Source organism: Ixodes scapularis, unplaced genomic scaffold (genome assembly GCF_016920785.2).
Source record: "Ixodes scapularis isolate PalLabHiFi unplaced genomic scaffold, ASM1692078v2 PGA_scaffold3__209_contigs__length_174095766, whole genome shotgun sequence".
Classification (NCBI taxonomy): domain Eukaryota; kingdom Metazoa; phylum Arthropoda; class Arachnida; order Ixodida; family Ixodidae; genus Ixodes; species Ixodes scapularis.
Window position 1 is genome coordinate 125,525,265 of NW_024609868.1, and position 19,045 is coordinate 125,544,309.

At 47.2% G+C, this 19,045-nt stretch overlaps 1 protein-coding gene and 1 pseudogene across 1 annotated transcript; one reads left to right on the plus strand and one right to left on the minus strand.

Annotated features, from left to right (window-relative positions):
* Positions 1 to 4,752: 4,752 nt before the first annotated feature.
* On the plus strand, positions 4,753 to 11,827 carry LOC120842217. The gene is made up of 3 exons (XM_040213242.1): positions 4,753 to 4,954; positions 6,336 to 6,626; positions 11,033 to 11,827. Exons 1-3 carry the CDS (start codon positions 4,853 to 4,855, stop codon positions 11,804 to 11,806), a joined length of 1,167 nt encoding a protein of 388 aa, XP_040069176.1. The 5' UTR covers positions 4,753 to 4,852; the 3' UTR covers positions 11,807 to 11,827.
* Positions 11,828 to 11,843: 16 nt separating this feature from the next.
* Positions 11,844 to 16,259, minus strand: LOC120842208 (annotated as a pseudogene).
* Between the last annotated feature and the right edge of the window lie 2,786 nt (positions 16,260 to 19,045).

The following is a 19,045-nucleotide window of genomic DNA, read 5'->3' on the forward strand; positions in this document are numbered from 1 at the left end:
GCACGCATTGATCATTCTTGGATCCAAACAAACTCTAAGTTTTCCGTCTTTTTTTTTTTGACAATCACGAGCGGACTTACCCAGTCCGTTGGCTCGTTAACTTTTGTTATTATGGCAGCCTGCTCCATTCTCTTCAGCTCGTCGCGCAGCTGTTCTCGTAAGGCCAGAGGAACGCGTCGAGCCGTGTGGTTAGCTGGGGTTGCGCCGTCGCGTAGCACCATCTTGTATCGGCGTTGTACACACCCTGTGCCTTTAAACAGGTCGCTAAATTCCTCCAGCATTTGCTCAGAGCTGTTCGGTGTTACAGAGGCCACGTTACGGGCGACCAGCCCAAGACTTTCGCTTGCCTGGAGACTTAGTAGCGCCTGACGTCCTTTCTTTACGACGAAGAAACCGAGGCTGCAGCATCGGCCATCGAAGGTCACCTGCTGGTTGATGACAACCATGTGTTTGATCACACCTCCGCTGTAGGACCGCAAGATGGAACCGCTCTGGCGAAGGGGAGCCCTGCCCTTAATCTTCCTGTAGACTGAGTAGGGAAGGAGGTTCGCTTGGGATCCCGTATCAACTTTTAACACCACTTCTTCGCCGGCAATGACTGCCTTCACAGTCCAGTCTCGCTGGCTCCTGAGGCTGTCAACTTGTAGGTCGAGAATTTCGAAGTCGTCGTCTTCGTCTTTCAATTCACTGACTTCCGACGCTTTTTTACAGCAGGCTGCGAAGTGGTTTTTCGCTTGACATGCCCTGCAGGTCTTCCCGTAGGCGGGACAGCTACGTGGCTTGTGCTCCAGGCCGCACCTGGAACACTTGAATTTCTTTTGTAGTTCTTTCGTTTCCGTTTCTATCTTCACAGGATATACGTGTTCCTCTTTCCGCCCCCAGGCTTCGTTTTGAAGGGCTGCTACTTCGGACGCTTTGCCCATTTGTTCGGCCTTCGCCAGCGTAAGTTGCTTGTCTCACAAGAGTTTCACCCTCAGGTGGTCGTCGTTGATTCCGATAACAACTTGGTCGCGAATTATCGACTCCGTCAGCCCTCCGAAGTTACATGAACGTGCTCGTTTCTTCACGTCTCGAAGGAACTGCTCGAAGGTCTCTCCTTCTGCCTGGATCCTTTTTCGGAACATGTACCGCTCGTAAATTTCGTTCGTTTGAGCGTCCCAGTAACTGTCGAGCTTGTTTACGACGGTCTCGTAGTTGGCGCTCTCCCCTTCGGCGAACGTGAAATTATTGAAGATCTCGATGGCATCTTCTCCCGCCAAGCTTAACAGTAGCGCAGTCTTCGCATCGTCCCTTAACGGCTTGCCGTGTGGCTCCGTTACGGTGAAGTATAGCTCCAGATTTTGCTTGAACAACTTCCAGTTCTGGCCTACGTCACCTGTCATACGAAGTGGGTCGGGGGGTTTGAGTAGGTCCATCTCTCCAGGTTGTTGCTTCTTAAGCGCTTACTTGTTGCGACGTGTCGTGGGATGGTCCGGCTACTTCTGACACCATGTATCGATGTTTATTATTGCGACATCATTGCCAGTTCGATGTTATGTCCTACAGTGTCCAGCGTGTGTCCATTCAGCCCAAAAGCTCTGAACGATGTCCCGGGCGCTCTCGTTGGTAGCGCGAGCACTTCATCGCTTCGTCACGTGGCTATCTTGTATAGCACAATACGATACAACTACTGTTTCTACGGCTTCCAACGCCAACTAATCATGCTGCAATGAGCAGACGTGCAGGCAGGTAGGCGTTCATTCGAACTGGAAAGGCTGAGATTGGCAAAACGACGGAGCGTGAAAATGAAAGTAACTAAATGTTATAAAAAAATTAACAATATAAAAAAAAGTTTGTTTTTTCTAACTTTTGGGCATATGGTCTGAGATATTGACGGCGACTTTGGAGGTTTTGCCGATTGTCAAAAGTCACGACTTTGGTAGCACAATATACCTTACCCGCAATTAATGTAATTTTACGTGAATTTCTTACATTAGCTAGAATGTTTTAATTGATTTTAGACTATTTTTATTTTATTACTTGGTAAGTAAAAATGCTGCAATTGGCAGCAGTGATGAGAATTAGTACACTTTTGATTGCCATATTTGTTCGCACGTTTGAAATCAGATCATAAGCAACAAATTATATTAATGCATAAAAATTACGTAATAAAATATCTGAATTTTAATATTATTATTATTAATACAAATCGCGACAATGTATGCCCCCAATTAACGCCAAGATCACGAAAATACGGCATTTAACCACAATAAACTTTCCAGTAAGGTATCATTTTTTTGTTTGTTTCTTTAGCATATGAAAAACTCTTGACATCGTTATCAAGATAGACAAACTGTCAAACACTGGATGTAATATAAAGTCCTATGCGCCATGCGTTGCAATAAAAAACGCACACATACTTCAGCTGTCTGACTCGGATCCCGTCTTCGAGTTGTTGCAGTGAGAACAGCTTTTGTTAATTTATACGTTTTGTGGACATATCGTATAAATTTGATTTATTCTCTTATTCTTGTGGTGGGAATAATGTTAAATCAATTAATCATCTAAATACCTAAAAAAACATTAAAAGGCCCGCAGTTCATTAGTTTTCATGACAATTATCCGAGCGAGAAAAGGCAGTGAGAACGCACAAATATCAATACTGATTTTTTCAACAACTACAAGTATCACCCTGGATGGAACATGTGTGTCACAAAATAAAGTTTCCGCGAACAACTTGTCCAACTAAATAATTACGATGTGAGCCACATCTTGAGTTATGAAAGAATCCGAATTTAAGACCTCTACCGAGAAATTGAATTCAAAATAGAGGTTGGTTTCGGTTGCGCTCCAAGATTAAAATGCGCATCCTTGCGTAAATATTACGCTAAACACCGTTCTTGTTTTCAGGGTAAAGAGGTGACTTGCACTCATAACACCCTAGCTTCCTCGTATTACCATGAATAATTTGTGTCGCCCAGTGAAGCCAGCACACTAGACAGGCTCAGCAGCGGCACGCATCTCCGACCCTCACTATAACCGCCATTTTAAAAATGAGTGGCGCCACCTATAGACTCCGTGCAACGCGACCGGCGCGCCGCCGCGTGGCCGTCAGAGAAGACGGTTGACGTGAATCCGAGCAGACGACGCTTCGCCGCCGCCATTCCAATCCGGCCGCCGCGGTTCGCTCCTGCGTCGTTAACGCGCTGTTAATTCGTGTCATGAATTGTTGCGTGGTCGGTTGTACCAACAGGTACACATCGCGCCCCACGGGGACGGCGTTTCACCGTTTTTCAACTCGTCCGTGCTTCGTCGGGCAGCGGCAGCAGTGGATCACGGCCGTGCGACGAAAGAAGTAAGTTGGGTTTCCGGGTTCCCGCGCGATCGTGTCTGCGGTGTCTGCTGTCGCTCTCTCTGCCGTCTCGCGTTCTGTGGTTTTGTTTCTCATGTGTTACTAGGGTTCCCGCGCGATCGTGTCTGCTGTCGCTCTCTCTGCCGTCTCGCGTTCTGCGGTGTTGTTTTTCTTGTGTTACTAGGGTTCCCGCGCGATCGTGTCTGCTGTCGCTGTCTTTGCCGTCTCGCGTTCTGCGGTTTTGTTTTTCTTGTGTTACTAGGGTTCCCGCGCGATCGTGTCTGCTCTTTGCCGTCTCGCGTTCTGCGGTCTTGTTTTTCTTGTGTCACTAACGTCTGTATATTTCAGTGCCGACGGAACAGACTGGAAGCCCACTCGGCACACGAAGATATGCAGCGTCTATTTCGTTGGAGGTGCGCCGTCCAAGGATGTGTCTTCACCGTCGTACGTGCCGACGATATTTCCGGACGTGTATCTTAAGCGGTCCGTGCTTCCGGAAGATAAGGCTGTACGCTATGAGGGGTGAGAACTCCGCGAAATAGGCACTTTCTTTTTTAACTAGCATTTTGGGTGTTGGACAATGTCTGGTGGTCGCGGCTCCACAGAGAGTTCCGAAAATTGACACAGAAATAGGGCGGGGGTCGCCGGACGGCACTCGGAAGCTTTCAGAGGTTGCGGTCCCACAAAGTTCCCGCACAGCTTGGCTTGCACGAGAGTTCGCTCAAGAAAAGAACAGCTCAGTGAGCTCGCGCAAACGAGGTAGCCAAGAGCGCACCATGAGTGGTGGATAGTTCTAAATAGCAGTGCATGTAGCCATTCTTGGAGCAATGAAACGTACAAAGTGTACAGCAAAAAGACAAATTTGCATGCGGAACAGAAATCGAGTCTGTTCCTCTTAAGAGATTTGTTGAAGTCTTTGTTTTGGTATTTTGCCGGTGCCCATCTGGGAGAGAGGGGGAGGGGGGGGGGGAGCATATTCATATATTCATGATACCTGTTGGCTGTAAACGAGATGACGAGATTGCACCAACCTAAAGCAGGGGGGCTATGTTGCACGTTTCTGACTCCCAGGAGCCTAGGGAGAAGGAAGTGACGTCAACGACACAGCAAACGCAGATTGGATGTTGACAGAAGAAAACAAAATCAACATCCAATCTGCATTTGCTGCGTTGTTGACGTCACTTCCTTCTACCTAGTCTTCTGGGAGTCCAAAGCGTGCAACATAGCCCCCTGTTCTACTGCCGCACTTCAGTCTGCGCGTGCTACGTCAGTTTGAGGCAGGCATTGCTGCTTACAACTGTTTGAAAACTTACGTCAGTTGCACCCACCCCCACCCTAATTAGACTGAGAGGTTTTCTCATTCAATGTCAGCCCGCACAGTGATTGATCGGGGAAGTGACGGTGTGAATTTTTCTTTTGAGAATGTAGAAGCGGAGGACGGCCGCAACAGCTGTTGCGAATCTCGCCCACTCCTCAACATCCTCGCCGAACGTGCCGCAAGCTGCACCACCTACGGCCACCATGGACGTGCCAGCTTCTCTAGCACCAGCAGTCACACCCCCGCTGGAGGAACCTGAAGGCACCGATGAGAATAATGAACCCAGAGAGCTGCAAGGACTTGAGGTAGATTCTCCTGTACTACCGTAAGATACCAAGCAAGTGCCCACTCAAGATTTGGAGATTATTGAAAAAAACCGTAGGATGGGTGCTTCTCAGGTTTGAAAGCTAAAAGGCAGAACAGACATATTGTCACGAATGACAAATGATAAAGTAGTAAGTAACTCCGTTGTCGTTTGTCGCATCGCCATAATTTTTTGGAATTTTGGGATGCTTAGGGCAAGTTATCACCAAGAACAAACAATCTCAGTATCCTCTTTAGTACACATTTAAGGCCGGTTCACACATTTCCGTTTGACTGCACTGTGTAGCGCTGCGCTACGCTGCGTTGAGCAGTGCATTGCCTCCCCACGGCCTGCTATGATAACCGAGCATCCGGCAATGCATGAGCACATCCACGCCAGCCTGCGACTCCTTGCGTCGAGTTAATGAGGAGCAGAAAGCGAACCCACTCGCGGGAGGTTCGCCTCTGCCGGGAATGCAGGTACAAGTACATCGCAGCAGACCCTTGTGCTATATAGGCCCAGCTCGCGTAATTGTCTGAATGAGCAATGTAACCCCAAACGCACTCAAAGAATAGATCTCTCAGCACATCAGACAAGTTTGGCGTGGTCGACATCGACTTGTGCTCAGCTGCGGCCATCTTGCAAGATGAGCGGATGGGAGCAGCGATGCAGGGCACCGAGCTTTTCCATCACAGAGCTGTCTGGGCAAGTCGCTTGCTATTGGCTAACTCAAAGAGCTTCTTTATGGTTTTCTATTGGTTGTTGACTGCGCACGACTGTGTTTGGATGCACGTCAATTTTTCTAGCACAAGTTGACGCAGCAGAGAACAGCACACCGCAGTGAAGTGCTAATGTGTCAAGCAGCCTCTACTGCCTCCTTTAAAAAGCGCATCGCCCGATGCAACACAAAACAAAACCAAGTAAAACAAAATAATGGTGCACTGAAAAGTAATCTGGAACAGGAAACATTTACAGTCCTATTGAGCGTAAAACAGCTTGGGAAAAACAATGTTGACCACCTCGGGCGGCAAATGGCCACAAGAAAAAAGCTGTGTTTTGTCAGGCGCCACTTCGTAGCTGAAGTCACCCAGGCGGTGAAGAACCTTGTAGGGCCCAATGCCCGCTGCTGTCTTCTCCCAATTAAAAAAAAACCTGCGATGGTAGTTCCCTTCTCGTTCGCCACAATAAATCTTCATTCAGTTTCACATAGTTTTTCAGGGATGCTGTCGCCGTAGGTGACCCTTGTGAGGGCCTTCGTGTCTTGGTGTGACTGGTTAGGGCTTTTTGAAGTGGCGTATAACTGGTGTTCTAGGTTAAGATAAAGCTAGAAAACACCTTGTTCTCTTTTTGGAAAATTGTAACATGCCATCAATTTTATGCAGGTCTCAACTCAGACTCAACAGACATCGCAAGCCCAGAGCGAAGGGGTCCTGCTGATTGCCTGCACCCTGTTCGCCGGTGCATGCGAGGCATCCACGCAGGTTGCGTTCATTGCATCTGAACTACCTGCAACAGCCGATGCAAGTGTCACAGCATTGTGTCTGGAGGACCACCAGCCTAGGGGTTTCTATGGCTACCAGTCCTTGGCAGACAAAGAAAAGGACGATGCTCTCAGAGACCTCACTGGAGTGACCATCACGGTGTTCCTGGCTCTGTTGAGCCTCTTACCACGGGTAAATATTAGATCTGCCTCCAAATTAGATCAATGAGGGCATATTCACAGGTTGCTCAATTTAAATTGGACAGAAAGATAGATATGGGGCTGATGTCCTGCTTGTTCATCTAAAGCCGCAGCATTATTATATTTCAACGTTTTGCCTTAAAAGTTTCAGTTTTCTTTTTAGTTTTTTTTTTTTGTTGTGGATAATGGATTGCACAAATGCGTACAAGATGTCTAATAATGATAAACAAAATATACACCGACCAAATCCTCGTTTAAAGGCGAAACCCTACTTTCGAGACCTGCTCGGTCTCTTCTTCAGGGGTTGACTGCGGCTATGGCCAATGAGGAGCAGTATTCTGTTTTCTTCTTCTTCTACGACAGTGTCTATCGTTTTGCATCGGTGAGGTGGCGAAGTCCATTCACGTAGCCGGTCGGCAGAGTGCCGAGGGATCTATTTACGTTTTCTGGCGTCGTTTGTATGTGCCAGGATTCAAGAAAGAGTCTATGTCTGGGATTCGTCTCAACAGCCAGGATGCTGGTGTTGGCAAAGTCATTTCTGCGGTCCTTGACGTCGCAGTGCTCAGCTACGGCGCTTCGTTCATGGTCGAACTTTCGGACATCGTTCTTATGCTGGCGGATTCTCTCCTGAAAGTTCTTCGTTTCCCCGATGTATGTGACCGGGCAGTCCTCGCAGGGAATTTTATAAATGGACGCCTTGTGCTTTTTCCTTAGGCGGGCGATCCTTTGGACGGGGCATGAGTCTTCCAAGCGCAGACAGCGGCTTGTGGGCCACCTGGATCCCCTCTTTGGGCAGTACATGCGCCAGCGCCTCGCTTGTACCTTTTATGTAGGGAATGCTGATGCGTGAGGTAGGACGGCTCCGTGTACTTGCTGGGAGTTGCAGGTGTCGGCGATCCCGGGCTTGATGACGTGCAATGCGGCGGATGAAGCTGCTTGTATAACCGTTACGTTGTAGATCGGCGAAGATGGTGTGTTCCTCTTTTTTACGGTCAGCTTCGGATGAGCAGATATTTTTTGACCTGGATAAGAACGTTCTGAGCACTGATGCCTTGTGACAGGCTGGGTGATTGGAATGGAAATGGAGATAACGTCCAGTATGTGTCTGTTTTCTGTAGGCAGAAAACTGAAGGTCTTCATTTTGTCTGCTGACGAGCACGTCAAGGAAAGGTAAGGTATTGTCCTTTTCATGCTCCACGGTGAATTGTGTAGACGTTTCAATGGAGTTGAGGTAGGTAAGGAACGTGTCCACTTCTGACGTTTTTAGGATGCGAAAGCAATCATCTATGTACCTCAAGAACACCTTGGGGGCGCCAAGGTGCCCCCAAGGTGTTCTTTTAGTTTTGTGAAAGGACTGTAGCGCCTTTTCCTCGATAGCTTCCATACATAGGTTCGCTGTTGTGACGGAAATGGAGGCACCCATTGCAGTTCCACTGGACTGTTTGAAGAATTCTCCCTTGAAACTAAAATAGGTGCTGCTTAGGCAGAACTCAAGCAGGCGGCAGAGTTTCTCTACGCTAAGTTCTGTCCTTTCGCTCAGGGATTGGTCTTTCTCGAGGGTGTTCTTGGCCGTGGCGACAGCCAGGGGAACCGGGACGCTTGTGAATAGCGAGATGACGTCGAAGGATACGAGACTTTCATCAGTGGTCACCTTCAACGTCGAAATCTGTTCCACAAAGTCGTTGAAATTTCGTATATAGGTCGTCGTTTTGACCACGAGAGGCGAAAGAGTCTGGTGAAGGTAGTTCGTATATAGGTCGTCGTGGTCAAAACGACGACCTATATACGAGGTGATTGCTTTCGCATCCTAAAAACGTCAGAAGCGGACACGTTCCTTACCTTCCTCAACTCCATTGAAACGTCTACACAATTCACCGTGGAGCATGAAAAGGACAATACCTTACCTTTCCTTGACGTGCTCGTCAGAAGACAAAATGAAGAGCTTCAGATTTCTGTCTACAGAAAACAGACACATACTGGACGTTACCTCCATTTCCATTCCAATCACCCAGCCTGTCACAAGGCATCAGTGGTCAGAACGTTCTTATCCAGGTCAAAAAATATCTGCTCATCCGAAGCTGACCGTAAAAAAGAGGAACACACCATCTTCGCCGACCTACAACGTAACGGTTATACAAGCAGCTTCATCCGCCGCATTGCACTTCATCAAGCCCGGGATCGCCGACACCTGCAACTCCCAACAAGTATACGGAGCCGTCCTACCTCACGCATCAGCATTCCCTACATAAAAGGTACAAGCGAGGCGCTGGCGCATGTACTGCCCAAAGAGGAGATCCAGGTGGCCCACAAGCCGCTGTCTACGCTTGGAAGACTCATGCCCCGTCCAAAGGATCGCCCGCCTAAGGAAAAAGCACAAGGCGTCCATTTATAAAAATTCCCTGCGAGGACTGCCCGGTCGCATACATCGGGGAAACGAAGAACTTTCAGGAGGGAATCCGCCAGCATAAGAACGATGTCCGAAAGTTCGACCATGAACGAAGCGCCGTAGCTGAGCACTGCGACGTCAAGGACCACAGAATTGACTTTGCCAACACCAGCATCCTGGCTGTTGAGACGAATCCCAGACATAGACCTTTTATTGAACCCTGGCACATACAAACGACGCCAGGAAACATAAATAGATCCCTCGGCACTCTGCCGACCGGCTACGTGAACGGACTTAGCCACCACACCGATGCAAAACGATAGAGACTGCCGTAGAAGAAGAAGAAAACAGAATACTGCTCCTCAACGGCCATAGCGGCAGTCAACCCCCAAAGAAGAGACCGAGCAGGTCTCGAAAAGTGGGGTTTCGCCTTTAAACGAGGATTTGGTTGGTGTTTATTTTATTTTTCATTATTGTTGCTCCCCAACCAGAGAGACTTCTCTCAAATGTTCACCTTCAAGATGTCTAATGCGCTAGAGCTTTGTTTCAATTTTAACACACCGTGGAATTCGTCAAAGCATATGGTACTGCAGCATGGTAGATTCCCCCTCGTTTTTACAGGCATTGTCTGCTAACGCGATTTTAGCCCCCTCAGTGCAAGCCAATTGAGATATCGATCTCAACTGACACAAAAAAAAAATGAGTTCCTCGTCTGACAATATTTAAAGTTTGTGATGGAGAAAATCTTTTAGCATTGATACTTTAGGACCATGTTCTTAATAGGAGAACACACGTTTAAACTCAAACATTAAAAAATGCTGATTGTATAAGATGCACAAAAATATTAGGTGCTGGAGAAAATCAGCCTTCGGAAAGCCTTTATTTCACCAGACGATAGCCAGGAAATGGAGTCCGTTCTTGCTGGGTTCAAATGCTGGCTTCATACGTACAACCATTAAACTTTTGATGAGGTAGGACATGGCGGTGCAGTGAGATCAGGTGTGTGCTTAAAACATTTCACAATGCACTTTCATGGGCACGAAAGGTATACTTTTTTGGTGCTCCGGCCGCTAGGTTATTTTTACCCATAGCATGGTCCTCGGGTATCAATGTGGCATTTTTTTTTTATGAAAACAGGCTTTGAGTTTGGAATGCTGGTCTCAGGAAAGTTTTGCGAAAGCGACTGAACCTCGGGCGTGTCGGATAGGTTTGGATCCAAGAAGCCAGGAGTGTGAGCTCCCCTGGTCTCGGACGTATTCAAGCCTAAAAAGATTTCGACAGTGGACAAGGTTATCAACTGCATCAAGGTTGTCAGTGTTTGGATCTGTGGTTCGAGAATGAATGAGAAACATCTCTGAATTGATACAGGAGGAGGCCTGGGTACATTCTGGTGGTTTCGAGCTTGCATTTGACAATGCGGTTGCACTATGTACCACGGGTACAATCCTAAACATCATTGTCAACAGCGACATTCAGATAAATGTTTGTATGAGACACGAAACGGCACTGCACAGGAGTGTTTGTATCAATGTGCCAGATGCACTGGGCCGGAGGAGCTGGCAATAGTCTCCTGCGAAAATAAGGAGGTGGCAATCGTCCGACGCAAAATCAACAAACTTGGGAAGGACGTCTACCCACGCCAAAGTATCGCCTGCTTGTGTTTTGACATTACCGTAGAATACCACACATCTGCCCATTCCACATTAAGCGCCCATATCCAAATTTTTAAGATCTGAGGAAATATGCACAGTACATTTATATGTAAAATTGATGACCGGATAAGCGCCCACCCCCATTTTTTCGTTATTATCTCTATATTTTGAGTGGGCGCTTGCCCGGTATTTTATGGTAGAGGGTTTGCAGACATGCGTTATACACCTAAAACACCAAATAAGCTGAACATTCGTTGTAAAAGTTTTCAAGTTTTTGATTTGCTCAGAACCAAAAAGCTTTCAAGGTTAGTTTCATCACTGCTGTAAATGTTGTGCTCACAAAATATTTTTCTTTTACAGGTGCGTGGCGAGAGATACTTGGACCTGGCAGTGGACAGCAAGCTTCTGCTGTTTCTCATGAAGATGAAGCATGGCCTCACGTTCTCTGCGTTAGGAGTTTTATTCAGCATTCATCGGAGTGGCGCGTCGCGCATTTTCTATGCCACTCTGGACGTCCTGTATGTCAGCACTCGAGGGTGGATCCAGTGGTTTTCGAGGGATGTTGTACAAGCGTCAATGCCTCCCTCCTTCCGCTTCAACTATCCCACTTGTAGGGTTATTGTGGACTGTTCGGAAGTCCGAATCGAGAAACCAGGTAAAGTCGCAGACAGGGTAAACTGCTGGAGCAACTACAAGAGTGACTTTACACTGAAATTTCTAGTTGGGATCACACCGTCGGTGTACATAACATTCATTTCGGATGTGTTTGGTGGCAGGTCAAGCGACACATACATCATCGCCAACTCTGGATTGATTAGCCTGCTGGAACCGGGGGATATGGTGATGGCGGACAAAAGTTTTCCTCATATAAAGTGTGACTTGGAAAGTAAGGACGTCACACTTGTCATGCCATCATTCGCAAAAACCAACCAGCAGTTCACTGAGGCGGAGCTGAAAGAGACCTACAAGGTTGCATCTCACCGCATTCATGTCGAGAGATGCATTCAGCGCATCAAGAGTTTTGCGATCTTAAGTGAAAGGCTAACACCAGAACTCAGATTTCACATTGACAAGATAGTACATGTGTGCAGCACACTGGCCAACCTACAAGGTCCTGTCATAAAAACTGTGTGAGTGCTTTGAACAGAAATAAATGTTTGGAGACATGTTTTTATTTTTCCTGTATTCTGCAGGCATGCGCGCATTTCATTCCATAAATAATTAAAAAAAAGATTAACAAATCAACACTGCTGGAGTTTAACACAGATACAATTGAAAACGAGCGTGTTGGTTAATAGATACAAAACTTTAAAGTATAAAAACAGTGAGGACGGGGACAGGACATCTTTCATTTAGCAAAAACACAGAATAGCACAATGATAAAACCGCCCCCCAAAGGTTTCAACGTTCTCAAAGAGGGAAAGGAGATAATTGTTATAACGTATAATTGTTAGGACGGGGACAGTGTCCTGTCCCCGTCCTCACTGTTTTTATACTTTAAAGTTTTGTATTTAACACAGACTTTGGCGCCTCTGCACAGCTGGGAAGTAGTGCCTAAAAAAAACCACTCTAATTTCGGCACAACTTTCTTCAGGAAGGAGTCATTCCTTCTCACTTCTACACATTCTGACCCCTTTGGCGAATACACATAAAAGTCGCATATCCTCACACCTAAGACATACATGCTTATTTGTACTTGTGTGTAGTAAACATGACTTTCCTGTAGTCGTAGCTTTTCTCCTTCGTAGTAGAGATAGTCCACATTGATATCCTTACTATGGGAAGGAGCTGAGCTAGTTGGTTTGACGTTTTGGAGGTTGATATCCCTGTTGACTACAGGCTTGGCCTCGCATCTGGAAGGGCATTTTATTTCTAGGAGTCGGATCTCCCCGTCTTCTTCTACCAAGCCGTCAGGGCTGCAGCACAGCCATGGCTGTGGGGCACAGACAACAAGTCCTACTTGGATAACCTTGTGTTTCTCCAACGACTCGTACTCCCTCCGGGCTTCAGGTTCTTTTTCAATGCCATAAGCACATGCAGCACTCTTGAACGACCGCGGTGTTGCAAGGTCTTTCGCCAGGGTTTCAAAGTCTGCAGTTCGTATTTTGATTCGGTGAGCCTTGGAGCTGGCAGAAATTCTTGCTGCCCTCTCATGGTGCCACTGTGGGCAAGCACTCTGCAGCATCGTGTACTTTGCAATGTCCTTGCACTCATCTTAGCTCACCATAACCTGAAGAAGGATATTGTCGCATACCTCTTCGCATGAAATGTTTTGTGCTCCAAATATTACCTCGGGTCCAAGTTTTGGTAAAAGCTTGTCGAGACCTGCGAGGTTCTCCTTCACTTGCGCTTCTTGCCGAAGCATAATGCCCAGAGGGCAGTTCGAGTCAACGATCGAAGCTGGTACTGGTTGTCCCCGCAGTTTGCCATCTGGTAGTTTCGGAGCGTACATCTCGGAAAACGGAACACCCTTGTTGTAGATGCCCAGCTGCTTGGCTGATGGCCTCTTCCACACGTTCGTGATGGACGTCTTTGTCGACGTGTCCTCCTTGTTCACGTATGCCACAACTGCTGCTGCATGCTGGCACTGGCCGCATGTGCCACCTCTACAGGTGCAGTGAGCTTCCACGATTCTCCTGCTGTTGTCCAGCTAATGACAAAAGGAAACCATAGATGTAACACTACTTAATGGCCAGTCAAATTTATTGAACATTGTCATTATGAAGATTATCAGCCCTACACCTTATTCTCTCAACCACAGCAACAAAAAAACATTTTCACAAAATATACGTCAGAAGTGCGCAGGAATTTATTTTAGTTGGGACGACCAACGTGGAATGAGATGAGTGAGACAACTGTACTACAAATGCAGGCACATTTATCCCGTTAATGTCCCCCCCCTCGCGAAAACAGTTTGAGGAGACCGTTTCTGCTACTGGTCAGACGCTCGATCCTATTTCAGCCAGCGGTGAATGATCCCTCTTTTATATTAAAGGCGAGAACGCATTTTGTAATGAGCTTGGGTCTAGCAATTGGTAGCAGTGACAGAAATGGTTTCCAAAAATCACCGCCAAAGTCTCACAGGCGCTGCCGAAATTTCCTGAACGAATGAAGGTTGGAGGCTTTGGTAACCGTAGCAGTCGTTCACAAAATTTTGTTATCGCGGCTCTCTGGGTGCTCAATACAATCGAGCTAGCTACGACAAAGAGATGGCGTGTAAACAAACTACTTCCAGAAAAGATAAAGGCAGGATAAGCAAAGAGAGAGATCGTTACACAGAGCAACGAAGTGAAGCGAAACATTGCGCAAACTCGACGCCGTGCGAATTGCCATAATCGGAAGCAGTAAACACAGCATCTCTACGATCTAATCTAGGCGATCGGCAACCCCGGATAACTCCAAGATTCTGAAGGATGGACGGTTAGTAAATACGCACAAAGTACTTTCTGAGCACTGAATAACGGCAACTTACTTTGATTGTTATGGAGTAGGCTTCTTGGGAGACGCTTGCCTGTCGCACACACCTCGCATTCAGGACCGACGACGCAGTCGATACTCTCTCGTTTACATCGAAGACATGTCCACTTTCATGCAGTTTTTCGCCCTTCTTTGTAGTGGAATCGCGAAATAGGGAGTCAGCTAGGATGTCTCTAAAACCGGCCCGAAAAACCAAGCCTCCGACCGCGGAAGCTTGCGTCGCCATAGCTTCCAGGTGTACGAAGCCGTCTGCAGGCTGCCGGACAACTCTCGCAATCTAGCACCGGCTCCGCCGCTAGCGGCGCCACGCGCGTTTTTTAAAGCGCCCCCTATAGTTCCCGCACGGAGTGTATAGTAAGTTGGAGTCGCGAATAAGGGGAAGGTATGCTGGACGTCTAAATTCCCTCCCTCCGACGCGGGCACTCGTCGTCGCTCGAGCGCTTACGCTGCCCATGGGCGATTCTCCGGGCGAGGCAGCAATCATCTACGGAGAGGCAGCAAAGTGCTAGTATGTGCCTCCCGCCGAAAGAGAACCTTGATCTATTAGGGTCGATGTCGCGTATTCAGGGCACAACGCGATGCAAATGTGCCTGTGAATCAGAGGAGACAGGAACAGGGAGCGTTGACAGCCGCAATCATTCTTCCACTCCCCTGTTTTACGCAGCCACACGCACGTGGAGGTACGCTGCACTCCGCGTTCTCTGTCGTAAACAACCCGTCCCGTGCCTGTCACAGCTAAGGTCTTACACTACTATCTCTGCGAGAGTCCACTGACACAGATGAGAGGCGCAGAAACGAGACATCGCTCGGTGTCCCATTTCGGTCGCAGTTCAGACGAACTGGCGGCGTTCGAATTGTCATGAGATATTCGGAACAGCCCGCAAAAAAGACGAGGACAACGAGAGTAGAGCACAGGACAAGCGCTGACTATCAACTGAAGTTTTATTAAAAACGGCTCAAACAAGAAAACACCACAAAGTCAACCAACGCCGAAACCACCAATGACGTGTCGCTCACCAAGCATCTATAAAATCGATTTCTTTTTTGTGAAGATAAACCGAAGGCCGGCTGACGCAGTGCCCCGAGCCAACTTTTCTGATAGCATGCGCCTCCAGCACCTTTCTTTGCTCTTTTGTTCGCCCCCTGCCAATGATTATGGTATCTTTGAAGACGGGGTGAGACAAGCAGTCTCTGCAGTGTATGTATACGTGTCCTCCTGTCATTGACCGCATTCTCTCATTGATCGTGGATTGTGTGGTGAGTGCCATCTATAAAATCCCGTTGTCATGCGGTCGGGTCTATGTAGGACAATCGGGACGCTGCGTCAATAAGAGAATGCGTGAACATGCCCTTTCCCTGCAGTCGATGACAGGAGGACACTTATACGTACAGTGCTAATCACACTTGTCTATAACGCGCGAGCGTGCGGCTTTCTCCGGGGAGCGCAAGACTGGTGGCATTTGCGGAAACTAAGCTAGCCACGTGGCGCAACATGGAACGGCCCTCTCAAGGGGTGTCCTGCCCACTCTATCAGCTACCGGCGAACGCGGAAGGATGCTCGCACGCTTTTTACAAACATCATTGCTCGAACAATAAACACGCTAAAGCATGAAGGCGTATCAACGATGTCATCATCAAAAAACAAAAATATCATAAAGCGCTTTACTTTTATCGCTTATCAAGCTGATGGAGTGGGCAGGACACCCCGCTCGCTCGCGCGTTTTAGACAAGTGTGATTAGCACTGTACACTACCGAGACTGTTTGTGTCACCCCGCCTTCAACGATACCATAATCATTGGCAGGGGGCAAACAAAAGTGCAAAGAGAGGTGCTGGAGGTGCATGCAATCGAAAAAGCTGGCTCGGGGCACTGCTTAAGCCAGCCTTCGGTATATCCTAACAAAAAAGAGATCGATTTTATAGATGCATGGTGAGCGATACGCCATTGGTTGTTTCGCCGTTGGTTGGCTGTGTGGTGTTTTCTTGTTTGAGCTGTTTTTAATAAAACTTCATTTGGTAGTCAGCGCTTATCCTGTGATCTACTGTCGTTGTTCTCGTCTTTTTTGCGCTCTGCTCCCAATTCCTCAAGTCATGAACCAACTTACCTTCATCGCCACCTTAATTCGATTGTCAGCTTGTTGGCGGCTAAAGTGGTTCCGCTCAATGTGGAGGGATGACAGGGAAAAAAACGGAGTAAGAGGGTTTTTATGCGACCCAATTGTACGTGTCCAATTGTGGTCTCCCGTTCCATAGACGAAATGTTAAGGCTTTAAATTATTTTTTTTATAGAAGATGCTGATACAAAATATATAGAGGCCTTAATCACGCGCAAGATTGAGCCGCATTGCCGTCCTTCTCTTGTTTTACCGAAATGCCGAGCCACTGAAGCGGGCATTGATAAACCTCCACAAAGGCCTATGCTGGGGAGAAGGGCATGAATATAAAATGGCCATAATCTGTCCTTCTGTCGCAATGATGAAGTGAATCGAAGGGAAAAGGAGGAAACAAAAACTGAATGTCGGTTAAGGCGGCGCCCATGCGCAGCTGCCTGAAAGCATCTATACGCTCTGTAATCGTCAAGCGTCTAACTTCAGCAATTTGATTTGTCACATGGTCGTGCTGTTCTTTCTCTTTCTCTCTTTATTTACTTAGTAGCTCTTATTTTTGAGTTGATGACTGCTTTGGCTGCTCTTATAGGACAGGGTGGCTTTCTCGAACAGTTTTGAACTGTTGTCATCTTTCACTTTTCTCTCTATTCTTTTATGGACAGGAATTGACAATCATAAATCTGAACTATGGTTCTTAACTTCCGCCGTCGGCGGAGCCAGTCGCCACGTTTCTGTGATCAACCAACGCCAAAAGCTAAGCTGACGATAAATCGCTGAGACGCAGACGGCCGCTGAAAACAGTCGGGAGAGTTCACCGGCAATGCCACAGACGGCTTGTCGGAATTGGAACGACGGTCCTTGAAAGCTCCACTGAGAAGCCCACTTTTGACGACGTTTGAATATCCATCACGACTTCCGCGCAGGTCTCAGCTAGTGCTACACAGACTCCGATTGGAGTTGGCGTTTAACCGACACTTTCTGCGCCGCGTAAAAAGAAGAAACAACCCCAATCGCCCAATCTGCGACGTTTCAGAAACCGTGAGTCACCTCATCTCTGAATGCTTCATCTACGCCGCGGAAGGAGAAGACTTCCAAAGGGCAGTCCAGAGCCCCGACACCAAACCCTTTTCCAGTGACTAAGTGTTGGGCTCATTGCAGTGCGCAGATCATTCAGTGAGAGCCACGAAAGCGCTTGTTTAATTCCTACAGGACACCCGCCTAATGCAATCGCTATAGGAAAAGTGGGACTTGCAATTTGAGCTGATTCGACCTCTCAACCCCTCATCCCTTCATTTGTTCCTCCTCATAGACATTACCTCATCCCCCCTTTCTATTCCTTCATGCCTCCCTCTGTGCAAAATAGCCACCTAGGAAAAAAATCCAGGCTCACCTCTCTGCCCTTCAATCATCATTGTTAACAAAAAAGTGAATTGGTGTGTGTTCTATATATCTACGCGAAAATGTTTAAAACGTTCTTGGTCATACGCTGAACCAGTGTCTGCGAGATAGAGGGTTGTTGCAGTGCTCGCACTCTGGGACATCCTCTCCACGCAAGATGTGCCCTTGGTGCGACGGGTGTGACCAATCTGTAGCCCGCACAGGAACACCTTGTAGATGCGTTCCCGACGCCTGGCACTCTCCCGTTCAGTTAAAAAATAGTCCTTATTCTACTGAAGCTGCCACTTTGCTCGGATGCGGCACTTCAAAAGGGATGGTAGCTTGTGTACGGTGTTTTATATATATCTACTTGTCTCTCATTAGCAGAAGTTGCAGTGCAATCCGCTTTTTCATTTGCCGGGGTGCCGACGTGACTTGGGACCCAGCAGGAAATGATACCTGTGTGGTTGTCTGAAGCAGAGATATCCTCATTTTGTGGTTCTAGAACAAGTGGGTTTGTGGTGCGCTTTAGTAATGTAAGTGTTCTTAATGATCTTAGAAAATTTGTTTAAACAGCTAAGTGGCAAAGCCTCTTTTAGTTACATAATCAAAAGCATACAAGAGCTCACAGAGCTCTGCTGTTAGTATAGTAACTGTACTGTTAATTCTCCTGACCCGCTTCACAGATGGCCCTTTCATAGCGCAGCCATGAATCGAGTCCGTTTTAGTCCCGTATATGTCATGGCTTTTGTACTGTTCATAGTGAGCATCGAGTTAATTCCGGCTTCTTTACTTCACTCTGTGTATCTCTATTGGGATGTTCGGTGAGTCTGAGCTCGCGATAAAGCCAAAATGTGTTCGTTTTTTTTTATTTGTAAACAAGATGTTATATAATTACACTTATTCAGACGGGGGTCCCAAAGTTTTCAATGAAAACTATTGAAGGGACCCCTTGGTAATAAAGGGTTAGTCAGCGATCAAGATGGCACAATTATTAATAAAATAAAACAAAAAATCGGAGAAAAACAAAACAAAAACGAAACATGCTTGCGGTATGTGCAGAATCAAAATAGAAAACCAACTGAAAAGAGAAAGAAGAGAAGCTAGAAGGTCAAGGAAAAAGGAAGGGACAATATCAGTGTGTGTTTGTGTGTGTGTGATTGTGGGATTGTGCGAAAGGTGTGCGTAGGAGAAAAGAATGAATCGAGGGGGGGGGGGGGCATGGAAATTGTTGCTGAATCATGCTGATAGCATGTGTGCACGCATGGCTTGTTTAAAGATGTAAAATGATGACATGGGAGTAAGGCTGCGTGGTAGGGAGTTCCACGTTTTAGTAGCAATGTAAATGAAGGTGAGCGCGCTATAATTAATTCGTATGTATGGTACAGACAGTAACGCTTGGTAATCTGAAC